General features: G+C 42.4%; 1 protein-coding gene across 5 annotated transcripts in view; it reads left to right on the forward strand.

Annotated features, from left to right (window-relative positions):
- Positions 1–25446, forward strand: part of LOC111847770 (protein bicaudal D homolog 2) — a 48559-nt gene that overhangs the window by 7255 nt on the left and 15858 nt on the right. For all 5 annotated transcript variants that reach the window (XR_011992014.1, XM_023819248.2, XM_023819249.2 and 2 more), the window contains exon 2: positions 15723–15935. Coding sequence is in view for 4 of the 5 variants with exons in the window: in XM_023819248.2 (XP_023675016.1) it covers positions 15723–15935 (213 nt within the window). In the remaining variant the exon portion in view is untranslated. The remainder of the gene's footprint in view (positions 1–15722; positions 15936–25446) is intronic.

Genomic DNA, 25446 nt, shown 5'->3' on the forward strand with positions numbered 1-25446 from the left:
CTCTGGGAGTTACCATTGCCTCAGCCGCTTGTTTCCATTGCATAATACAATGGATTTATGATGAATCAGAGGATTAGGATCTGGTTTGGGTGTGCCTTTTAATTTATATCCATTATATGTTATTATGATATATATTATGAATGCATCGTTAAATATCTGAAGGCAGAGCAGCGAAAGCTGATTTTCAGAGGGCACAGATTTCACTCTTGTAGGGGTGTAAATTGTTGGCTGCGAGGTGATTCGATTTTATTGTGATTATTGAGGAAACTAATCGATTCATCGGAAATGTTTAACTTCTATCACTATTTGATTCAATTTGATGATTACTTCGATTATTTTGGTAATCTAAATTCATACTTGTTATGGAAAAAGTTTCACAAATATTACCATGGGAACTTAATTTCACACTATTAATGGAATACAAAGAAAGTAAAGTATTGCAATAACATTAGAGTAACATTAATCTTTATTGTTATTATTAAACAGGGAAAACAAGCCAGTGCAAATTGTCAAAAGGTCAACTGCTAAACTGTACAGAAGAAATCAAATGCATAAAGGAAGTGCTGCCTGATTGGAGGATGGTCGCCGCCAGATTGGCGTTACATTGTTTTTTTTATTGTGTGGAAAACAAAAGATCAGTCTGCGGGCCAGATATAATTATGAGTTAAAAACACATTGTGGGCTATATAAAACTACTTTAACACCACTTATAAAGGGTGATTGAAAAAAAATGTCATCCATTACACAAAATCGTTGAACGTCCAATGTATTCATTTCTATTATTTGAATAATTTTGTCTTTAGCTTGGGTGCTAAATTTGAATACTAATGAAGTTTAAATATCGGCTGGAAATATCGGCCAAGATTGACAGATGCCTATAGCATTATTTTTAAACAAATATAGGCCGAAACTGATATATTAACCAATATATCAGTTATCTGTAAGGCTAACATTACTTTTTTATTTAGCTACCTCAAAGTTTTAATTATTGCTACCATAGAACAGCTTTTGTCCTATAAAAGAGGCATTTTCTAAAAGCGTTGTAGATCAAAGATTAGCAATTAGAGTGAGCATTCTGTGCTACAAATGCATTGTAATGCAAAGATCATCAGGCAGTGCTTCCTGTATGAATATTAATGAGACTTCCACTGTATCAGCTGCACTATTTTGAGCAGAATTTTCCTATTGGAAGAATTGAGAGGGAGCTTGTATGTCTATGAAGAATATCCCTGAGTAAAAGTGATATGTCCCTTTGATTCTGGACAAGAGCTGATTTGCAGGAGGATAAACAGAGTTTTGTGCTTGGCTCAGCGATGTGTCGCTCGTGCTGGGAGGGGGCACCTGCTTGCCTGTAGCATGGAGTCCCCCCCCCCCCCCTTCCTCTCCCTTACAGTTTGCCGGAGTCCACTTAGCAGTGACAAGTGACTCTCCCAGCAGAGATGCACAGATCATTCACCACCTTCCTATATTCCAATGCCCTTCAGCTCATTGAGGAACCGTTCATTTGTGACTGATCATGCCCACTCAGTCCACGATTACGTCCTAATCATTTGCAAAAGGCACTAAATAAAGTACAAATCCCCAGCCGTATGGCTACTAAGAGGATGAATCCCTGTCTGTAAAAACAGCTTATGTTTTGGGGAAAAGCCCAGTGGACAGGGGCCGCAGGCAAAATCATTGGATCTGCCGATAATATAGTGAGAGCAAAATGCTGTGAATGTGCATTACATTTTTTAAGTATTTATGTATTTTAGAATGGCTTTGTTGTAACATTATAAAGATTGTAGGGTCAACCCAGTCAAATATATGTATACAGGCGGTCCCTGGGTTAAGAAGGGTTGACTCACAGGCAACTCGTACTTACGAATGGACTGCCATAAAGCCTATTATATAAAAAAAAATTCTGGTTAAGTACAATAAGTAATAATGAACGCATTCATTTTGTCATGCAGATTAAAAAAAAAAACATTGCATGGATTCAGCATCTCGTGGTACAGTACAGTACTGTATGCAGTTACTTTTATTACTGTAATTATTATTATTAAGTACTGTATTATTATTTTTCTGACTTACCTCTTCATACTTAAAGACTTGGGGAACAGAACTTGTTCATTACCTGGGGGCTTTAGGTTGCAATATAAAATAAGTCTAAATGAGAGGCAGTGTGCTGTCGACACACTGCGCACTGCTGTCCGTGATACACACTGGAGAAAATGCAGTGTGCATGGCTGTAGGAGGAAATGCATGCACAGATGGGTGCGCTTTTGCTTGTACACCAGACGGTACTGGAGTGGGTTGGATTGGCGGCTGGCCAGTATGACAGATGACTGCTGCATTGACTGTGTTTGGTCTGTAAGTGATGTCTGTAATAATGGTAACTGCTGAAATAAAGACTTTATCTCAAAGTCTCAGTATTAGCTTAACTTGCATTAAGTTAGCAGTACCATACGCAGTCATAACTGCGAATGCTCAGAACAATAGCCCCTTTTTCTGATTCTGGAGTATGACATCATTATTCAAGTCACAACATGCCTCTGTAATGTATGTGTTAGGGCTACAGCATTGAGCTAGCCTCTGCTTTAAGATAGAGAAACTATGTGATACTCTAGAAATGCCATTTATTGACTTTAATTTGAAGAGAGGGCCTGAAAAAGTTACTGCAATGTAAACTTACTGGATCAGTAATACTCTTGAGGGCCACCAGAAGATCAGGACAGTCCCTGACCGCAACCCTCCCCCTAACGGCTAAATGTAGAGGATGAGCTCATCACTGCCTGACTGGATTTATTCCAGCTTCCGCTCCGGGGGCCGTGTTGTGCAGCAGTTCCTTCCCCAGTGCGTCTCGTCGGCAGGCCTGCCCACGTGAAAACCCCTCATGATTTCTCTGGTGGTGCAGTGCTGATGGTTTGAGGAGCCTCGTAGGTAGTAAGGCTGTAACAGTACACAAAAATCACGGTTCAGTACGTTTTCTGTACAGTGGGGGTAAAAGAAACAAAACATACATTGCTTCTTTTTTCTTTATTAAACACTGGTTTACTGAACAAAGTCTTTTTCAGACTTTTTAAACAAAAAGTCTCTGCCAACACGGCCGCAACCTACTAATAAAACCCTAAAATTTACTTAAGTAAATCAAAATATATATTCTCACGTAAACAGAAATGCACATTTAGAAAATTGACTACACCTGATCTATACTGTATTCACATTAGCAGCTTTCAGCTTCATATAACTGTGCAGCACAAATATTGTCTCAAAAAATACAAAGCATAACAAAATAAATATCCGTCATAGTGCAGCTTTTAAATAAAAATACCTGCGCTGTACTTGTATTCACATTAACAGCTTCCAGCCTCACATTAGGACCTGCGCGCTCATGCATAGTGGCTCGGTTTCGTCCACATTTGCTGCATTCGTTCGGTACATTTGCAATACCAATACCAGTACAGATAGGTGTACTGTTACACTCCAAGTGGGTAGGAACACCCATCTCTATGTGCCTGCTTCTCATCTTTTCTCTCCCCCCCCCCCCTTCACCCAAGCTATTGTTCTGCATCTGAATTTAATTACCACTTATCTGATTTTGAATCTTAAAGGATGAGCCATTTCCTTTTTGGTGTATGTGGTTGTCAGAAGGGCCCATTTTATGTTACTCTTTTTAAACTGAGATTAGATAGGTGCCTTTGCGTTGTAGCAGCAAACAGATACAACTTGGCCATGAGACGCACAGCATAATACAAAGGATTTGAAATGAAGTAAATACAAACATATGATTTATTGTGTCCTGCTGAGTGAGCAGCAGTGCTGAAATCCTGCTCAGTGTCGCTGTACTCCAGTCATTGTCTTAACTGCTGAACCTTCAGTGTCATGGAAACAGGCCAGATATGTGGAAAGGATATGGCAGTTCCTTGGGGAGAGAATGGGAGGAAAAACTCCAGCCTGGGGGAGGTTGGTTGGCTGAAACTGAGGCTCGTCACACTGAGGGCAGGGATCTCTCTGAACGGGGGGTGGGGGATGTGATCGATGCTTCGACAGAGAAGATGGCATCCCAGCCTCCCCAACTCTAAACCATAACCACGGAGGAAGCTGGGGAATATCTGTATGCTTATCGTGTTTTTGGGGCAGCCTGCTGCGTCGGAAGGAGTTAAACGTCACAGGAAAGGAAGGACAAGGTTATATTGAGCTTTTTCCATTTCTCTCTCTCTCTGTCTCAAGGCTGTCCTGTCTTTGTATGTCTGGAAGCTGATGTTATTGTTGTTGGGGCCCTGGGGCTGCACTTGGTTAGAACCCTTCCATTTAAATGTGTGAATGTCATTTCCCCCCTGCTCCCATCAGACTAATATCCTCATTTCTCAGGATGTAGTAAATCCATATAAGCTTTTGCCATGTGATGGACCAGCAGTACTGTGCTGCCTGGGATAGGGTCGCCCCCCCACAGTCATGGATGTCTATACCTATTTATATTGAAAGCTATAGCCAGTAATCAAATTGGGGGGAAAACAGATGCCAGTATTCCCTTTCTTACCAAGTACCAGGTGCCAGTACTCCCCTTGTTACTCCGTACCAGGTGCCAGTACTCCCCTTGTTACTCCGTACCAGGTGCCAGTACTCCCCTTGTTACTCCGTACCAGGTGCCAGTACTCCCCTTGTTACTCCGTACCAGGTGCCAGTACTCCCCTTGTTACTCCGTACCAGGTGCCAGTACTCCCCTTGTTACTCCGTACCAGGTGCCAGTACTCCCCTTGTTACTCCGTACCAGGTGCTGGTATGTTATTCAGTACCATCAGATATTGAGAGGTACCAGTACTTTGCAGAGAAAAACAAAGAGGTGCTGGAATAGAAAGTTTCCTCTGTGGTCAATATCCATAAATAATAAATAAATAATATATATATATATATATTTCACCTGCTGTAAATGTAAGACCCTTCGAAGTATGGAATGATCTTTGAGGGCTCCCTCTATGAAAGGGAGTCATGTGAATAATCAATGCACCTGTCCAATTGGCCTCATCCAGCCCAGAGGAAAAGTCCCAGCTTACCACTGCTTGCTCACTCAGGGGGGGCAGGACCTCCCTGGGGTGCCAAAGATGGGGGGGGAGTGATTAGGCTGGTGCCAGGCCTCTTGTTTTCACAGGAACGTCGGCTCCATTAGCTAAACTGATATATTTAAAGATGCAGAACGAGCCCCCAGCCTGGACAGCACACTGTCTCAGGGCTGAGCTGGCTTGGAATATCAGCAGCACTGAGTGCTGGATGTTTCTGCTCAGGCTGATATAACTGGTCCCTTTATGCGCCTTTACAGCCATCACAGCACAACATTATCTCCCTATTTCTTGATTTCCTAAGGGATGCAAGGCAGTGGGGATGGCAGCCATATTTGTGGGCCAGTCTTATTTGGCAGATTCGGTCTCCTCTACCCAGGGTAGTCTCCCTCTCAGTAGACTGAAGACTGAAGTAGGTCTTTATAAGGAGGGGTGCTGATTCATTAAATATCTTTTAACCAGTGGTTTTAATTGCATTTTTTGTGCCTGATGGAGGCTTTCCTGAGTCGAAAGAGGCTTTGTGCAAGTGTAGAGAAAATGTGGCATGAGCTGAATGTGTATTAAGTTCTGCGTGTGCCACATAATTTATATTACCGTGTTTAGAGGGGACCTGACCTTGAACTTCTCTTTTGTTGCATAATTCGTAGCCTCTGAAATTTGGTAGTTCAGCTTGACTGGCTCCCTTTAGACCCAAGCTGCTGATTTGTTAGCATGTAGAGGCGGAAAAATTCTTTCATCTGGTCATATATGATGGAGAAATTATGGCTTTCGGACTTAAAGACCTTTTAAGGTCCAGTTTATTTTTGCATGATTATAAAAGGCATAATGGCCAATAGGTTTACTGTTCCTGTCCAGGCCATTCAGCTGCCCAGATCATGACTTCCTTGTTGCAAAAACAGGAAGTGTCTCCTTTGAGTCAGCTGTGTAAATTACACAAAGGAGGCCTGTTTTTCTATGATGTATGGGGTCAAGAATGCCTGATCACACCCCCCTTTGCTGTGGGGGATGGGCTTGTTTGACGCCATCTGCCACTGCTCTGCTCCTGCCAGTTTAATCGGCATGGTAACCATAAAAATGGTGTTTGGACCAGTGCGATCTCACAGGAACATCTCTCATTCCAGATAGCCTAGATATCTAAAGTCCAGGTGGAGAACAGCATGGACAATTATGCAGTGAGTACTGGCAGTTAACAGTGGACCCCAGATTTTAGTCTCAGTGCCATAAGATCTCTGTGCCCCTCAGTGTTTTTCATCTGAAACTTGACATGACAGTGACACTGCATGGGTGACTTTCACAGCAATGGTCTTGCTGGGAAAATGGTCAATGAAGTGCAAGGGTCTGACATGGAAAGTGGCCGGTGCTGTTTGGGTTTCATTCCTGCAGAAATAAGCAAATCCTCCTGTGCATTATGAGAAACATCATCAGGAAAGCGTGCAGTGATTCATCCTTATGTGGGTGAAACGATTCTCCTGCTGGCTTCTTCCTCTCCTAGTCACATCCTGCAGTGCGCGCTGCTTCAGTTCAGTTTCTGCCATGTAAATGCAGTCTCTCGGGCTGGTGGGCAGATTAGCCGGCATACATTGCTGGTTGCTGGGATAAGGGTGTCCATTAAGTAAATGTGCGGTGGGCGTGTGGCTCTGGACTGCTGTTTAGAATTGTGTCAAGGAAGGAAATCCGGGGAACTTCCTGCTGTTATGCTCCCTGGACTTGAAATGGCTCATGTGTACGGGGGCCACATCCATCCATCCATTTTCTGAAACCGCTGAATCCCAACTGAGTAATGAAAAGGCTTATTATCTTAGAGTAGATCCAGCTGTATGTCCTCTATTCCTGCATCCACAGCTGCTGATGGTGCAGAAAGGTTGAATTGGGACAAGGCTCTACATCGGTAAAACCTCAGATTTGCAAATGAGTGGAACCAGTTGTTGACAGACTTATTAATACTGAATGAAGGAGCCTAATTTGCCTCTAAAGCTCCATCACAACTTGGATGCTGACTGGCAGGTTTGGTGACCACGCAGTGCTGATTTCACAGTGTCCCTTTTGCATTTCAGGATAGCACTGCATACATTACTGCAGTGCATTCAGAGTTTGCTTGGCTTCCGGATTTTATCGTGCTGTGTCGGGTTTAATCCCAGCACTCTTCCCAGTTGCCTCTCAGCCTCCCTGTGGCACTTGACAATACGTAGTTATAATATGCCGTCAGAAATCTGCCGGATGCGTCCCTGGCCAGTTGATTTTTTTTGCAGTGGGGGCCATTTCAAAGGAAGAAGGGCTGCTTACACTTGCAGTCTCCCCTTCTATTCTGAAATGGTTCTGCCCCAAGGCCGAAGTCGTCACGATTTGCTCCCAACACCTTGCTGATGCTTCCCCAGTCACTGCTGACTGGGAATTTGATGCTTTCCACACTGTTTGCTTGCATGCCTGCAGTAGTTGGTGACTGTGTTGGCACCTCAGGTTTGAACTCAAAGCAGAGTTGTAAATAGCAAATGCTTTTCAGACGAGGCAAAACCAGGTCAAGTTAATGAATAGACTGACAGTAGGGGTATCATCGATTCTAATCAGTATGCCAATTGTTAAGGCCACGATACGATTTGATTGATTCAGGAATTGTGGTTTTGATACACATTTCACATAAGTAATGATATCTCGGCAACAATTCAAAAATCAAAGACCAAATTTTCTGGAGATGTTCATGACATTATGAGATAGCTTTAGTAAAAAAAATCATCAATTTTGAAATATAGGTTTTTTTGTTATTGAATTTTTAATATTTGAATCAGGTATTACATATTAATATTTCATATGGGGATGGCATATTATTTGTTCAATCTATAGAGCTGGACAATAGCTTTAAAATAATATGAGGACCATTTATGTGCAGCTTATATTAAGGTAAATATAGCCAATCAAAGTCATAGTCCCCCCCCAAAACAGTTAGAACTTTGTTCGCTTAAATCTCCCTCGATATTGATCCAATTTCGGTTTCATGTGACCAAATCAGCATGCCAAGTTTCGTTAAAATCCATGACGATGAGGTCTGAAAGTGTGATGATTTGACATGGAATGACCCCCTGTATAATTTTTTCAACATAATCTTTTGTTAAAATGAAAAAATAAAGTGTTTTTGAATTCAAATGACTAAATCAGCTTATGTTTCACTGTATTTGAAACATTGATCATTAGTGCAGTAGCGAATCGAATCGTATTCCAGCAACATTTAAAAAATTGCCAGATATCAAATCATTGCATTGCAAATTCAAAATTGAATTTTATTGTGCCAAAGTTTACAATTTACACCCCTAAGGTATATGTATATAAATGTGTTTTTATAATAAGGTTAGTAATTAGTTATTTCTGCTGCCAAATGTAATGGCCACTATTCTTAAAAATTAAACACTGTTCCAATACTGGATTTGATTACATCGAGTAATGTAACTAGGTTTTTATTTTTGGCTTAAGGGATGGGAGGGGGGTGTTTGTGAAGAAATATGAGCATAGTTGGGATCATCCAGCTCATGACTAATAGATGATCTTCTAGTGTGGTCCAGATTACCTGCCCTTAGTTCTAATCAGCCTTCGTTGGTGGGTTCATCTTCCATAGATTGTATCAACTGAAGTCTTTAATAACCTAATCAAAATAGCTTTAATTATCTGAATGTGTGTATTAATTTGATAACCAAATAGCATCAAACAGAGGAATCTCTCTGTCTTGGAAATGATGTTGATTGTTTTGTCTGGCGTGTAAACACTCCAGGATCTTCTTATGTCTGCAGAAATAAACAAGTTTTTTGAAGCATTTTTTCCTCCCTGAGGTCAAACTGTAAGTTTCAGTAGGAGCACTTGAGTTGATAATTTCTGTTTTGTGGATGATTGAATATTGAATAGTATTGAATATCTGCGCAAGCTGATTAATAGTTCTAGTATATCCTTTACCTTTAAAATGTAAGATGACAGACTTTAGTTAATAAGCTTGGTGTCCTCACTACTTCAAAGGAAATGCATACAGCGCCTTTTCTTAAATTAAACTATTGTTTCTAGGGGTGGGGCGTAACTGATTCGGTTAGAAATCGCAGTTCTTCAAGGTGGTGATCTTAATATCACCTTGAGAGTTAAAATAGCGATTTCTAAACATCAGTTTAAACGTGGGTTTTCCTGCACTCACTCCCTACATCTCAATTCAAAGCCACAAATAATTGTAAACGTGTTCTTTCGTTGAATATATCTATACTTCTTCCCTGAACACTAAAATCTGCTTCTAAATAAACTGAACTATTTACACCGTGTATCATCCCTTGGGTTTCGCCTCACCTTGTGTCTTGCGCATTCATTGGCTGTAGCTGGTCACTGCACTCTGCCAGCTGCGGCACTTCTCACACTGCAGGATTTGAAGTTGCCGACAGGTCCCGATATTTAGCCTGCTAGATATCTGACTGGCTTCTGCAACCCATCAGTGAATCTGTCCGGCCTCGTCTTCGAACTAATAGCGATCGAGTGCCTGTGTGCCAGCGCCAAGCAAACACCGATTTGCCTCCAATCTGGGGCTTTTGTTGACAATTGGAAAATCAAGACTAAAATCATGTTGTGTGATCTTTATCATTAGTTATTTTTTTTTAGCCTGGTCTAAATTTCCTGGCAAAAGCACACACTTGGATGATTTAGTCTAAAATGAGTTAGCATGTTGGATGCGTTTGGTATAACAGAGCGTCAGACAGCCTTATCAAGTACTCTCTCTGGATTTGGCGTAATTTATTGGGAAGCCCAAATGTTCTGGAACTACTGATTTAAGTGATGTGGGAGGGTCTTTGAGCTCTAGCACTAGCTGAAACCAATTCAAAACCACAATTTGCATGTTTTCCATGTTGAACATCTACTGATGAATTTAGGTTTCACCCATGTCAAGAAATGTATTCATTCTTTGCATCGTGCGTTCAGAACTGAGAATGCTGTAACCAGAAGGCACACAACAAATATGTGCACCGTTTCAGCCCTTGCCTTTACTTTAAATATACACCTAAAATGCTCTTCATCTTTTAAAAAATCAGCAAACATATGTTGATAAAATATCGATTTGGGTGGACACTGCCGATTCCTACCCCTAATTGTCTGTTTTTGCCTTTGGTGTGGTTTTTAAATGATTCCTCCCTCCCCCACGCTTTAACCAGTCCTTGGGTTTTTGAGTTGGCACTGCAGTACATGGAGAGCAGACCTGGCCATATGTGCGCTGCAGCATGCATACAGTGTCCAGGGCTCTCCCAGTCTGGCAAGGCAGTGATCAGTATGGCTGTCTGCCAGGGCGTCTCTGGGGATGCAGGCTTCTGTCTCCCGTGATATAGCACCAGACCTCTGACTCCTCCCACATCCTGTCTTCAGCACCAGTCACCCAAAGTCCTGCTTTGCCCTGTAATCCAAGTTCTACTCGCTCAGCTCTCTCCTTCAGCGATGCTTCCTTCTGCTCCACCTTATGGAGCCTGTTTCCTGTTCCTTTCAAGGAATTTGTGAATGTCAAGAAGTAATTTATATTTGACTGCCTGAATCATTGGGTTTGGGGGGGGGGGGGGGGGGTTGCCTGACAGTTGGTCGTGTGTCACCCATGAGAACTATAGAATTGAAGAATTATGTTCTTCTGTTGTCCATGGATAATTATGTTTTTGTCTGGTATGATTTCTCTCAGTGCTGTCTCTAAGTTATAAGAGTTGGTTTCGTGTCATGTATGTTGTTCTGGTCTTCAAAATTATGTGATTCATGTCACTATTATTTGCAAAGTAACATGCCCCCCCTCCCCTCCCCCCTCCTCCACTTCCTGCGCTGACTTTGGTGTGCATCCGAGCGAGGGCTGCCAGGTTCTCTCTCTGGCTGGTCTTGCTTCATAGTCCATTTGTTTCATCTGCTCAACGGAGAACTGGGATATTGGAATGTGTTTAATGAAAGGTCAGCGATTGAGTCAAACCCTAGTTTAAACTAGATTTTGTGAGGCTTGGTGCTTAGGCTTGGGTAAAGTACAAGCACCTCTGTTTCGATACTGTTTTTATTATCAAATACCATATAACATCAAGAAAAATCTTGACATTTTCGGTCTTGAAATATAGACCTAACTTGTCAGGTGGAGTCTGGGTGTTCTTTACAAGGCTGCAGTTGACTTGTGTTGCTTGTGTTGTGCTGAGTCCTCTCAGAAGTGTATGGTTCTGACTGCCCTCCTAGCAGCTTCTCAGCCCTATAATGCTTTTTGCACAGATTACACAATGACCTCAATCGTCAAACCTTAAGCCTGCATTGTTTTGCCAGCGTGGTCAAAGGCTTGCACAACGTCGTGCTTGACTGAAAACAGGGACTAGCATTGAGGTCTTGTCGGCTCTGACACGCTGCCCTGGGTTTTTTGTTGTGAGACAAGAATGTTGCAGTGTCATGCTGGTACAGATTCTTGACAGAAACGACTTAAGTGGTGGCTTAGGGGGTATTTTTCGTACGTGGATTATTCATTTAGCCTGATGTAATTGTTGACGATTTGGCATGATCCCGGATCTGTCAGTTTTTTGAAACTCTTGCTGGATGTGTTGTCATAGCAGCACATCCAAATCCTCAAACCTGCTCGGAGCAGGTTTGCTCTACGTAAACAACGGTTAGCTCCCACACATAATCAGTGTCCATGCATGGATATCCGTTCAGTCATAGCCTCCCCATTCATGGATGAGCGACCAATTGCAATCGGTGCACAAATAATAAGGGAATTTCAAATTGAGAGGGTTTTGCGCAACATCCTTTATTGTTGCCGGATGATAGTCTTTCCGAAAGATACCACTTCAGCCGAGATGGAATATTGTATCTTTAAGATTTATTAGCTCCATATAGTAGAAGTCCAACTAGGCGAAGTCGGCCTCTCACAGCCTCACAGACAGTGTGCATCGCCTTGAGATATTTTGTACGCTTTTTTGTATACTGTAGGCGATGCGGAAAATATATCAAAGAATACAGTTTGCCAGGCAATATCACAATTGTTTTTCTCGGGTGCAGGCAACTAAAGAGGCGTTTTATGCCATTGCAGGTAATGTATATGCAATAAAATTACAGTTCTATAAAGATTTAAAAAATCACACTTATATTCTCATTACCCAGAATTTCCAAAGGTTTTGTTTGCCTTCTTCTTATTAGCTGACCTAATATAAATTGTACGCGCCAGGAAATACTACAATGCAATTCTTACTTGAATGCCTTCTTCACAGACTGGAAGATTAACCAAATAAAGCAGCGCAACATTACAGTAACTAACAAATATACCACTAACTTACGTGTACTATTAGAGCATTTATGTCATTTATTTAAACTTTATTTTACCAGGTAAATTAACTGAACCACTTCTCACTGCTTTACGTGATATTCGGGAGAAATAGCAGATTACGCATCGGAACTGCCTGGGATACAAACGTCATGCGTGTAACTAAACTCTTCAGCCAATAAGGGCAAAAGTGTGTCGTCACGGAGGCGGTTCCAGTTTGTGCAGCCGGGTGAGAGGTCGCAATGTATCTAACCGTAATGCATTGCGTCAGGATCAGAATGCCTTGCTTTAAGCCAGCGCTGTAAGCAAGTCGAATGCACCCAATGACTGGACTGGGGAAACAAACTGAAACGCGGACTTAATACAGAAGACTAATGACAACAAGCAGAAACAGCTGATCACATGGGGATCCCACACGAGGTTAACGAGGGGGCGTGGCACACGGAAGGAGCGGACGATCGGGGCAGGACAGGGGTAATGTTGGGATAAGAACTTTATCGTTTTGGAAGCCATTAAGAAAAAAATGCTCTTATGGTTTCATTCTATTCATTTTGTGTTTTAAATGCTAAAAAAAAACATATTTAGGTGAATTTTTGGGGGGCAGGAATCAATTAATTGGTTTTCCATTATTTCTTATGGGAAAAATTCAATCAGAACTCGAACTTTTTAGGATTCGATCCGGAGTCCGGAACGGATTAAGTTCGAGAACCGAGGTACCACTGGGAGGGATGTAACGATACACTCAACTCACGATTCGATACGATTCACAATTCATGATACGATTTTCTCACGATTTTTTAACTGAATGAGCCATAGACAGATTTATTAAAAAATATTCCTTTATCTTTCCAAACTGTGCAAAATGTGTCCTTTTCTTAACATCCATCCATCCATTTTCCAACCCGCTTATCCTACTGGGTCGCGGGGGGTCCGGAGCCCATCCCGGAAGCATTGGGCACAAGGCAGGGAACAACCCTGGACAGGGGGCCAGCCCATCGCAGCTCTTCTTAACAGTGCAATTGAAATTGAATAAAATACTGTTTTAAAAAAATCCCAAATCAAAATAAATACTTCAGAAAAAACTGAAAAAAAACAGTAACACTTTACATTAACTGCACCTTCATAATGCTTTTATATTGCATTCATAAAACATTCAGTGTACCTTCATAATGTATTATGTATTCAGAAATCATTCATAAACATCATGCATGTATACCTTTACATCCTAGCATCCCTTAACAGCTGTAATATACAATAATAACAAACATTATATAATAATAAGAAACATTATAATTGTATAATCATGTAATGTTTGTTATTAATGTATATTAAAGCTGTTAAGGGATGTTCGGATGTACTTGCATGCTGCTAATGAATGTTTTATGAATGCATTATGAAGGTGCACTGCATGTTCTATAAATGCATAATGAAGGTGCACTTAATATAAAGCGTTATGAAATAAACTAAGGCTTGCATGTGCAGCTTTTTAGCGTGGTTTGCCCTTTTAATAATCTTCGCTCTGGCGGTGGTGAATTGAGCTCACTGTGGTGCCGGTGGACATGCTGAAGCATATTCGTTGTGCTATTTGTGTATGTTATCAGTCTTTTACAATGTTTGCACGCAGTTTTTGTCTTGTCTCTGCTTTTCTCGCCGTTTTCGTTTGTGATTACTGGAAAGCTAAAATGCTGCCAAACCGGCGATTTAAGATCGGGGGGTGCGTCCTCAGTTTCAAATTTGCTCGCCATCTTGCGTTTGGTCAAAACCAAAAAATAACGTACGACATCGACGTGAATATGCAGTGACATCTGTCGTCGAACTGACGTCATGAAATCAAATGTAATATTACACCAGTTTTACTGTTAAAGTACCGTGAAGTACTCCTAAAGTAGCGATTCATTTTCCACATCAGCCGGTTTAAATCGTCGTACATTTACATTGATTTTTAACCGATTCGCGATTCATTGTTACATGCCTAGTCAGTACCCTTAACCCCCACTAACTACTCCGTGACAAAGTGACAGCCATGTGTGTCATAGGTAGTGATGTTTCGGAGAAGCACATGCTAAACACGTGATCCAGTCTCTTGGTCTGTGCGATATCCTGTCAAGCAGTGATCTGTAGGATGGCGCAAGTATTAGGACACGTTTAAGAACGGAAACGTTTGCGTTTTTCAGTCCCTTCCTCCAGGTTCGCCCTGCTGCGGGGATCGGAGTGCTGCCTGCATTACTTGCCATTGCATTCTGTCTCGCAGTAATTTGCATGAGTTACTGCTGTCTCAGGCCTGGAATCTGCTCTCCCCTCATTGTGCCCGTGTTGAAGTTTTCTCAGAAATGAACAGGAAAACATGAAAGAGCTTATAACTAAATAAAATGGGGATGGGGGTGATGTCATGCAAACACCTTAAACATGGCCATGGCACGGGGGGGGGGGGGGGCACATCTTGAAGCCAATTTTTATCATATTTAATCTCCTTTTCTTTTGCTGTGGTCGATTGAGGAACATCTATTATCAGTCATGTGGCATGAAAGGCATGACTTCAATACATAATCGAGATCTACAAGGAGCATTTTGCTAAAAGACATTGTTTGAAGCTCTTCAGTGTCATGCCTTCTTTGTTCAGTTCCTGTTCGAGAAAAGGGGAATTTGACTTGACTGTAGAGCAGAAAAATAGTCATGTGAGGATCTTAAACCTAAACCATATTTCTGGTTTAGGAATGTGATTTATTTGACTGTCAGGAGGATTGAGTTGATAGTAATATTAATATTTACCAATGGCTGCATGTTGAAATAAATTCCAGATTAATCTGAAATTAATTTTTAGGTGACGTGTATTTAAATCTGCGATTACTCCCTTGGGATGAAGCTGAAACAGTAAGCAGATGGACCCTTTGTCTGACTGTTTAATTTTCCCAGGATGTTTCTGTCTACAGGGGTGATTGGTGCTTTTACACCCCAGCTGCTGCGTGTTGAGAGCTCATGTGCCAGATTTTGTTTGCTGTCTGGTGGTGCCCATCTCTCTGATGATGAATGTGGGTTTCCTTAATGGATGAATGTGGGTTTCCTTAATGATTTGACCCCTGATGCTTGACTATCCTTAAAAGCTTTTTCAAAAGTCTTCAACATAGCAGAATGTTAATATTGTATTAAAGTGTTTTATGTTTTCAGTTTTGGGAAACGCCTCCCCCCTCACTGGTGTTTTACTGACAATAACTCGTTAAATAAAGGATATCATTGGCAAAACTGTTCCAGCACTTAAAATTATTGTTGATTTATACTAGAATCTTGTTGGTTATTTCGGTGTGAACCAGTTCAAAACACCCATATCCGTTTGCTCATACATTTGCAGGTTTTTTGGTTTGCTAAAGTGGGTCCAGCTTAGGTTTTCAGCAGAGGTCTCCTTGTCCCCCCAGGCCTTTGGTCAAGCTCACTCCAACCATAAGAAGGTGGCTGCTGATGGAGAGAGTCGGGAAGAGTCCCTGATCCAGGAGTCTGCCTCCAAGGAGGCGTACTACGAGCAGAGGGTCCTGGAGCTGCAGACTGAGCTGAGGCAGATGAGGAACGTCCTGACCAACACCCAGTCAGAGAACGAGCGCCTGGCCACCATCGCCCAGGAGATGCGGGAGGTGAGTGCTGAACACCCCCCGCCAGAATTTACTGTTAGACTCTCCATCTCCTTTTTTGCAGTATATGTGGGCTGGTGGACCAGGCTAAAATGATGGGGGGGGGGGGAGTTTTGGGGCAATCTTTTATACCAGCTCTAGGAATAGAATAGCTTATTTATACAAACAAAAATATCTGTACAAGCAACGATAGTGTCAATAATCTCGGCTATTATTTAGTGAAACTGTACGTTTGTGTCTTTTCAGCCACATTTTATGTGAAAATGTAATTTTTTCAGGATGAATCAGATTGGACAGATAGTCCCATCTGGTAATGTCTTCTGTGTCTGTTAATAAGACAATGTAATTATATTCCACAACCAGCACTGATGTACTTCCAGCAGGGATTTTTGTTAAGGACTACAACAGCCAGGCATATTGACGGATGGCTGTGTCAGGTGTATATAGGGTACTTAAGAGTAATGGTTTTCCGATTGCTTTTCCGCTGGCATTGGCTGAGCATCCGAAAACTGTGACTGAATGTTGTCAATAATTAAGGGGGCGGGGGGGTTGTAGAATGCTAGGATGAAGACAGGTCTCTGCTCAGCCTCTGTGACTGGATGGCTGCTGGAAGGCAAAGACGAGAGTGCCTTTGCTCTCCGTCATGTTAACAGACTATCGCTTCCTGTGATATATCTCGGTGTGTGAGGGAGTTATCTGGCCCCACTTGCTCGGCGTTTTTGATGCCAAATGGTAGCCTGTGTGGGTCCATGTCTCCACTGAAGCTCCACTGTGACGCCTCAGTGTCAGATATTAGCTCTGAAAAAACAAAGCTTGTGGTGTGAACGTAGCAGAGGCAGAGGCAGGGATATGAGGCCACAGCCGTCCTTTGGCCATGTTCTGGTGAGTAAACAGATGCCAGAAGGTGCATCTGCATGCCGGTCTGCTCAGCAGCTCAAGCACAGAAGATCCATGTATGTTACCCATAATCCCCCTGAAAATGATTTACATGAAGTGCTAATTGACTTGGAGTGGATTCCTCACAATGTGATGGTAGCTCTGCCCTTTCTAAAACAATGAGACGCTTTTCAAGAGCTTGGATGTTGTATTTAAGAGGAGGGTGGATTTCTTATGTGCACAGAGAACACCAAAGCTGTGTTTTTGGTCACCTATGAGTACCAAGACATTGCTTTTTTGGCAGTAACTTGTTTCATTGTGTACAGCGATGTCTGTCTGTGGACTTCCATGAACTGTAATAACCAGTACCTCATTTTAAGGGCGTCTCGAGCAGAAAAACACTGTCAGTCTGTGCCTGTCAGGGAGCAGCACTCATTTGGAAGCATTTGCTATGGACACAGACAGCATTCTGCGGCTTTATTTGTTTGGGACCAGTGTCTGATTTACATGTACGCGTATCAGACCTCCATGCTCCACATTAAACAGTAAAGCAGTTTTCTGTAGCCTTTCTGCCTCTTCGCTTCATTCTGGTTTTGTATTCTTTGTTAACGGGTACATGTGTTTGTAGACAACCACCCTGCCGGCTGCTTTCCCATTTTGGACCCAGACCAGCATCCTCCCCTCACAACAAGCTGGTTTATTTATGTCACGCATGTCTGTCCCCTGTAGATTGCCCTCTAGGGTCACACGCCCAGATTCTTAGACTTCTTGTCTTGGGTGTGTTTGCCTTCACCACAAGCTGCGGCCCTGGGGAGGACAGCTGAAGTGCTTCCCTTGCTCCCCCCCCCCCCGGGGAGCTGCCCGTGTGGCGTGCCTGGCTTTGCCGGCCCCCTTGTGTGTTAGCTCTGTTAGCCTCGTTAGCTTTATTAGATTCCTCTGGTTTATTTCTGAAATGTACCCCCTCCCACTTCTTGTTTGTAGTTTGAGAAATACAAATTAGCTACACAACAAATGAAGGCTTTATTCACTGGGGGCTGGATAAATGAATTTGACAACAGTATTTCTGGTACAATCCAAATTAACGTCACTTGTCAGAATTAAGGGTATTCTTTGTGTCTGTAGGGTCCTTCATTTTAATTATGCTAGAGATTTTGGCAGCTCACTCAAGCTTTAATCCCTTCTGGGGACTGACGTCTTTCCGATTGTGTTGGAATTTATCTGCTCTGTCGTTTCCACTGAAATACTAAGAAGAGCTCAGATGAGCGTGTCTGAACCTCAGATTGGTGCCATATCAGAATTTAATCTTTCTAGCATTTACTTTTTGGATTGTAAATTGCTTCATGTTTAAAACACAACGGGAAATACCCGCTGGCTCATCCTAGTTGTTTGTACATCAGAAAATTCTGGAAGGTTCTTGTTAGGGTTGTGTATACACGCGTTGAGGCCTTACTCAAAGGTGCACTTATCTGTACACTGTGACAGACATTGTATAGCACAAGCATTATTGAATTTCCCATTCACTCTCCTCCTTACTCCTGCAGGAAGCCACCTACTCCTTCGACTATAATTATTTGGTGATGTTTTTGTTGGCGTAACTGCTGCCTTTATGGGGCCAATACTGAGATATAGGTCTGTTTGCAGCTTTAATCCTGTATCCAGGGAGTGTTTGTCACACCTAATGTTTCTCTAGACCAGTGTTTCTCAACCCAGTCCTCACCGAACCCCAGCCAGTCCACGTTTTTGCTCCCTCCCAGCTCCTAGCCAATCAGGAACACAGAATAGCTGGTACAGGTGCGCTGGGAGCTGAGAGAAAGCAAAAACGTGGACTGGCTGGGGTTCGCTGAGGACTGGGTTGAGAAACACTGCTCTAGACAGTTTGTTACATTTTAATGAGAAGTTTTTAGCTTTGGTCTAGCTGGACCTGACATAAAAAAAAAACCCTGAAACTCATGCCGATTAACCGATCCTTGTTTGGTCAGTTGAGAATGAGTCGATGGAATATGTGGCCTCCACACTAGGTGAGAGACTTATGACTAAGTTGTGCAGGTTTGGACCAGAGAGAGAGAAATCAGCAGGAGTAACAAGATCCTTCATGTTTATGAGCAGTATGTACACACCCCGTTTAGCTAATGTTTCTGTGAATCACTGCATGTAATGTGTGGCTATACCCATATTTTGGGCCTGTGATTGATTCCATCCTATCCTGGGCCTGGGGCATGAAAGTGGGGCAGGTCTGCTGCTGCAAGATGTATTTTGCTCCTGTCCCTCCCACCGCGCGTCTGGAGGACTGCTGTAAAACACACTGCACACACTGTACACGCTGCACTGCGGCAGACTTCAGCCTTGACATTTTTATCATGCACAAGCAACGGCAGCAAGTGGGTCCCACTGGCTCCTGTGGAACCTCCTCGAAGGCAACCAGTCATGTCAGAAAATAAGCCCAGAACTTTAAGAGCTGTTATTCTTCAGTATGGAAGTAGTTTTATAGATATTTACCCAATAAAGCATGTTTTACAGCTAAATTCTGTTGTGAGGGCTGTCTTCTGCATGTTATCTTTATGAGTAGTTTATGTTGAGACACACTGTCATGCGATGAGATGCAGATGTTATAGCTCATTGGTGATCTACATGTTTGTAAAAGACCAAGCAAGCTGATTTTATCTTTTGCTAATGGCAGCAGGTCCATTGTAGGTAAAACATATTAGTTCACCCAGTCTCCAAAAAAGACTGACTAGCATAGAAAAGTATGCACTAATCAGCAAGTGTAAGATGTTAAATCTTCGATTTTTATGGGGGTTAATGATAGGGGCACACTTTAGAAGGGGTTTTTTGGGACCAGACGGTTTGACTTGGTGCACAGACTTGGCATGGTGGTGTTGCAGGCCATGACAAGTCTCAAAAGCCCCCATTGTCTCCCCTTGTGATTAATGAAACCAGCACAATGAAAGAGCGACTGGGTGAGGAAGGAAACATAGTGCTCACTCGGGGAGAGCAATCTGTTTCGCCTTTGTTTTTCTCCACAGGATGATGTGTTTAATTTTAGGTACCTGAACCCCAATTCTATCACTCATCTGTAGCCAAGGTAAAATGGAGATGAAACCCTCTGGAACAGTTGGCCTGGCTGTCGGACAGCTGTGGCTTTAGGCGTCTCGGCTTCTCAGCTGGTCATGAGACTGGATTGAAGAACCAGTTCATGGTAAAAGGACCCCTGCTGTCTGGCGAGTTTGAGAAATCAAAGCAAGGCAGGACTCACATTACCGTCCCAGTAGGCATCCCATTGGTCCTGCCTTCTTCCCCTAATTGATCTGTTTGATGGGGTTGGAGTGCCACACTTGTGTGTGATGTAGTGCTGTGAGGTGCCTAGTTTTCTTCATACAGTGCTTCTCTCAGCATGAAAGCCGTGATCTCTGAAGGGGTATTTTCAGTTGCACAATTCAACAGTTACAGAATAAAAAATCATAAAAGGCGCTATGCATTAGAGTTTAGATTCTCTGCCCGAGCCCGAGCCCAGACCCGACCCGACCCGACCCGTGGGCCGGGTCGGGCCGATATTTCCTGCCACTATCTTCGGGCCGGGCTGGGCGGGGCCATGATCAAGCATTTGTGTGTGTTTTTTTTTTTTTAATCATTACTTAATTAGCCTAATTGGGTGGAGAGCTATGCCATAATTATAAATGTAGCTCCCTCCCGTAAGACACGAGCACAAGAGTCCTTTGCATTTAACTGAGCCGACGGTTTATTCGAAAGACAGTGGCTTCGTTATTATCACCATCATGGCAGACGTGAGAACTAAATACATATACGGAAACACAAAATCAAGCACATTTACTTACAATATTAGCTAACAAACATTGAAATTCAAATGAAATATAAACATAAATAACAATAAAGACAGCTTAGAGAATTCATATACAGTTAACACGAACCTCAGTTAGCATTTACATTTACATGGCTAAATACAACAAACTTAACTAAAACTTAATTAACACATACCTCGTTGGCTGCTTACGGAAGGATTTAACCTTTTTCTTAACCCTTTACTTAAAGTTCGATGCCGAGCACACAAACTGGTTCCAGCAGCAAGCGAACTGGATAAGTGAAAACGTGCTTTTCTTCTAAACGTGTCTCAAAAATCCATTCTGAATAAACAAACAATGCAGTTTACATGCTTCGTCCTTGTTGCATTTTTCATTAAGATAAATCTAAACTAATTTCTGTAGTTCAAACAACTTAGAATTGTAGTTGAGAACGTCTGTTACAGCGGCTCACGTATTAAAAAATAGTTGGGTTTAAATCGGGCTCGGGCTCATAATTACAGTTAATGTGTCGGACCGGGTCGGGCTCGGACACAAGGTGCACGGGCTCGGGTAGGGTCGGGTTTAATTTTTTGGGCCCGATCTAAGCTCTACTATGCATGGGGTCCAACTGCCTTTAGAAGCGTGTTGTACTTCGGCTACTGTTATTCCACAACTGACCCTTACAGGCTTCACTTGAGGCTCCTCTCTCATCCCCAAGATGGCTGAAGTCTTCTGTCAGCAGAATGGAGCATGTAGGGTGGCAGAAAATCAGAGAGGACATTGAGCAGCAAGCCCTTACCCATTATTAATGTGGTCAGTAATGGGACGTGGCTTTTCTCTAACAAGCAATTTGCTTTTGTCTGACCAAAAATAGATATAAAATATCTAAGAGCTGTCCAGTGTGTTTAGCCAGCATATGGGTTTGCTTTCCACTGAATCCTCACCACATTTATTTGACTATGGTTGCTGACTCCAAATATGAAGGAATTTCCAAACCCCTGAAACTCGAAAGACAGTCTGAAGGGTATTCATGGAAAAAAAAAAAAAGTTACTTTCCGCAAGTTTTTAGAGTCTCATACATATTCAGAACTTCAATAGCTTTCAAACCTGCTTTGAATATTTGATTGTTTCTGTGTTGTATCTTCAAAGCCAAACTGTTTGCCCAGACTTGACTGAATGGCATGGGAGTTCATTAATGTTTGCTGTGCATCACAACGTTTGCCCCACCAAAGTACACTCGTCATATTTTAGGCTTCTATCCAGTTGGTAAGGGCTGCACACTCCCTACCTTAGGACAGTCATCCCATGACTTTCTTCTAATATCATATGTTATTTCTTTTCTAATATTTGTCTAATTTTTTAGAACAGGGTGTATCTGCTCTGCTTTTAATTGCTGTCAAGTGGCTGCTTGTCTTTTGAATTTGTCATGTTTTTGACTTGTCTCTTCTGCAAGCTTTGTTTCCCCCATTCTCAGACCCATTATGACTAAGAGCTGTGTTTTGTTCTCAGTTAATTTATGTTGATGGGATGTTATTTTACCTCCCACGACTGTATTGCCAAAAGTATGTGGACTCCAGCTTGTCTGACATCTCATTCTGCAGCCAAGGATATGAATTTGAAGTTGGTCAGCCAATTGCTGATATAATAGCTTCTACTCTTCTGGGAAGGGCTTCCATTAGCTTTCTGGTGGAATCTGCTGCCATTCAGGTTGAGTATTGATGTTGGGTTATTAGGTCCCTTCCTGTGAGCTTGTGTGGCTGATAACTTTGCAGCTGAACTTGCTCCCACAATCACTTCTTTTGTGGTTAACCAGGGCAGAAATGTGCAGACTGACTTGTTGGAAAGATGGTGTCCTATGATGGTGCCATGTGGAAAGTCATTAACCCCTCCTGTACAACCACCTATTCTGCTGCTAATGCTTGTTGGAGGAGATTGCGTGACTGGGTGCCTAATTACACACTCGTGTCAACAATGGGTTTGGCTATATTAGGCTAATCCTGTAATAAATAGGGATGTCCACATATATTTGGCCATATTGTGTATATTCATGTGTTAGAGATGGTTTTATAGGGGCTGTTCCTCAGCAACATCTAATGCATCCATGGTGACCTCAGTGCAAATGCTCCACCTAACCCAACTCTTCGCTTGATGGGCTTGAAAATCTACACGTGATTTATGTGAATTTCTTTGAGAAGTCTTCCCGTCCTGATCGCCTGTGTATATCGGCTGCTCAGTTATTGTCACCTAGCTACATTGACCGTTACTTCCTGCTATATGAGCATTCTTATCAGCTGACCTCACAATGATCTGCAAATGTCATGATGGTAGTGATTTTATCAAACATGAAACTCTTGTTACTTGAGAAGCAGATATTTAATTGCGATGGCAGTTGTTTTGCAGAATGTAACTGATGGACTGCAGCAGCCCTTGCAGTGTCCAGAATGACTTATCTCCTCAGGTTTCAGTTGAGCCTTCAATGTAACCCCAGAGGGTGACGGGTGTGACCCATGCAAAGTAATGGACAAAAGTGGGCACACCCACCTTATCACTCTGCAGATTTCGTCATTTTGTTGCTCATTTCTAGTGACTTGTGACTTTCTACATTTGAACTTGATGGTGTATTACAGTGGTACCTTGGAACGCAAACTTAATTCATTCCAGAAGGCTGGTCGAGTTGCGATTTGATCATGGTCCAAGTCGAGTTTTCCCATATGAAATAATGTAAATGAATTTAACCCATTCCAAATCCCCAAATGATTGCCTGTTTAAACCTGTCTACCTACCTAACGATAAAAATACATTAACAATAAATATAAAACTAATACACACATGAAAAACCACACATACAAAAGTAATATGCATGAAATAAATGACAATTTATGAGCACTTTCCCTGTATTGAGGTGAGCTGATGGCTTACTGGAGGTGGAGAGGAGGAGGGATGGAGAGCTTACTGTTTGGAAGGGGAGACGGGTCTCGACCCCTACAAGATTCTGGTCAAGGCACAAGTTGAAAAAAATTTGACGGACCCGTTCAACATAGAGTTAAGAGGCGTTCGAGTTCTATGGTTCTGCTGTATTTGGTTGCTGGCTTTTAACATTTCTTTTTTACTCTTGTGGAAATGTAGTCACATGGTGTTTTCAGGATTATTTCCCATCTCACTGAGAGGAGAACACAGAAGATCCTATTTGAGTCCTTGTGGTTGATGTGGTGTGTTAATGTAGACCTCTCTTTTTTGCTCGGCAATTGTTGTTCAGTCAAAGGGGCTAATTGAGTGCATAATGAAAGGAAAAACTCACCATGAGGATGATTTGCAATCTGTCTGTATAAGCAGGTTTCATGGAAACCAAAGCATTTTACGATGCTGACCCCATCTGCATTATGAGACTTGACAATTACTGACAAACTTACAATTACTTTGGTTTTCTGTGATTAAAAAAAGCATAAACGTTGCATGACATTATTCACGTCTGTGCATTCATATATGAACAACTACAACTGAAGAAGTCTGATTCAACTTCCTCTTCCTCTTTTCTGCACCCCCTTAGTGGCTTTTCATATGAATCACACTAAGCCCACACCATGCACTTCAGGCAGAATGAGGAAGAATTTTTTATTTTTTTTTTACCTTTGTCCTGTGTTATTTCCCAAAGCTTTGTTAGCTCAACTCTCACATGCAGAGCACATTAGTCCCATGTGATGAGTTACGTGAGAAGCTGTGGTTGGGTATTTTCTGTTGGGTTCTTTGGAGTTGCCGGTGGTTTTCGTACTCCATGGGGTATTTGTCCAATAAGTGGCGCATCCTGGGAAGGGAATACGTGTCGGCCCAGATGTCAGACATGTGAGGGCTGTTAGCTTGACGCTGTCTCAAGTGGCTGCTGTTAGCCGCTTTATGACTGAGGAGAATGTGTATGGGTATTTTAAGAAGGGTTGCCCGTGATCTGAGGTTGATCTGCTTTATTGTTCTATCCTTCCATGTGAGACTCCTGACACTGGCCAACGTCTAAGTGCTAAGATATGTGTCACTGCCTTGCTCTGATAGTCTTTAATCCAGGAGCTGGCACACCAGAGAGCTTCCGGTGCTTGAAGTTTCCTGGGATTGAAGTTTAAACCCCATGGTTTCAAGTTCCAAAGCCTCCTTTAGAGAGGATTGGATCCAAGCTTTTAAAGCACAGTTCAGATTTTCTGCTGTGAACAGTTGCGTTTCCCAGAATGATCTTTGTCTCCTGGGAAAGTCTTCGGCTCATGTACGAAAGGCCGCCCTCCATCTATCCTCCCCATTTTTAGCATATCAGTGCTGCTCGGGGGGATTGGCTTTCATGTGCTCTCTCTGGACGGAAAGACGAGTGTTCTGTCCTTGTAAACCACAGACTGTTGACACCAGCAAGCCAATATGAGGTTGCTGCTCTCCTTCAGCTCTAGCCGTGCAAAATGCATGAGACAGTGAAGTGTAGCATGCATGTGCGCTGCTCCTAGGTGTTTATATGTTTCTGTATTGACTCTCTTCACATACCAGGTTACTGCTTTGATATGTTGTGCCCTGTTTCAATAATAAGAGGTCAAGAATATGCTGGTCAGGATTTCTACAGGCTGCTTTATATAACTCCTGGATTTAATGACGCGTGAATGATTGGAAGGTGAAAGCGGCAGCCTGAAGGTCTGATGGTTATCCTGTTATCTGCGTACTGTCTGTGCAGGGGCATGTTTTTTAAACGACGGGTGATGGCGGTGATTGTGTATGAAGTGGCAGCTTTTTGTCTGTGTTATTCACAGGTGTGGTATGAAAACGTACAGCCCATCTGGCTGTAAATTTAAAAACAAAAAAGCTTTTGAATACGAAAA

Source organism: Paramormyrops kingsleyae, chromosome 6 (assembly GCF_048594095.1).
Source record: "Paramormyrops kingsleyae isolate MSU_618 chromosome 6, PKINGS_0.4, whole genome shotgun sequence".
NCBI lineage: Eukaryota > Metazoa > Chordata > Actinopteri > Osteoglossiformes > Mormyridae > Paramormyrops > Paramormyrops kingsleyae.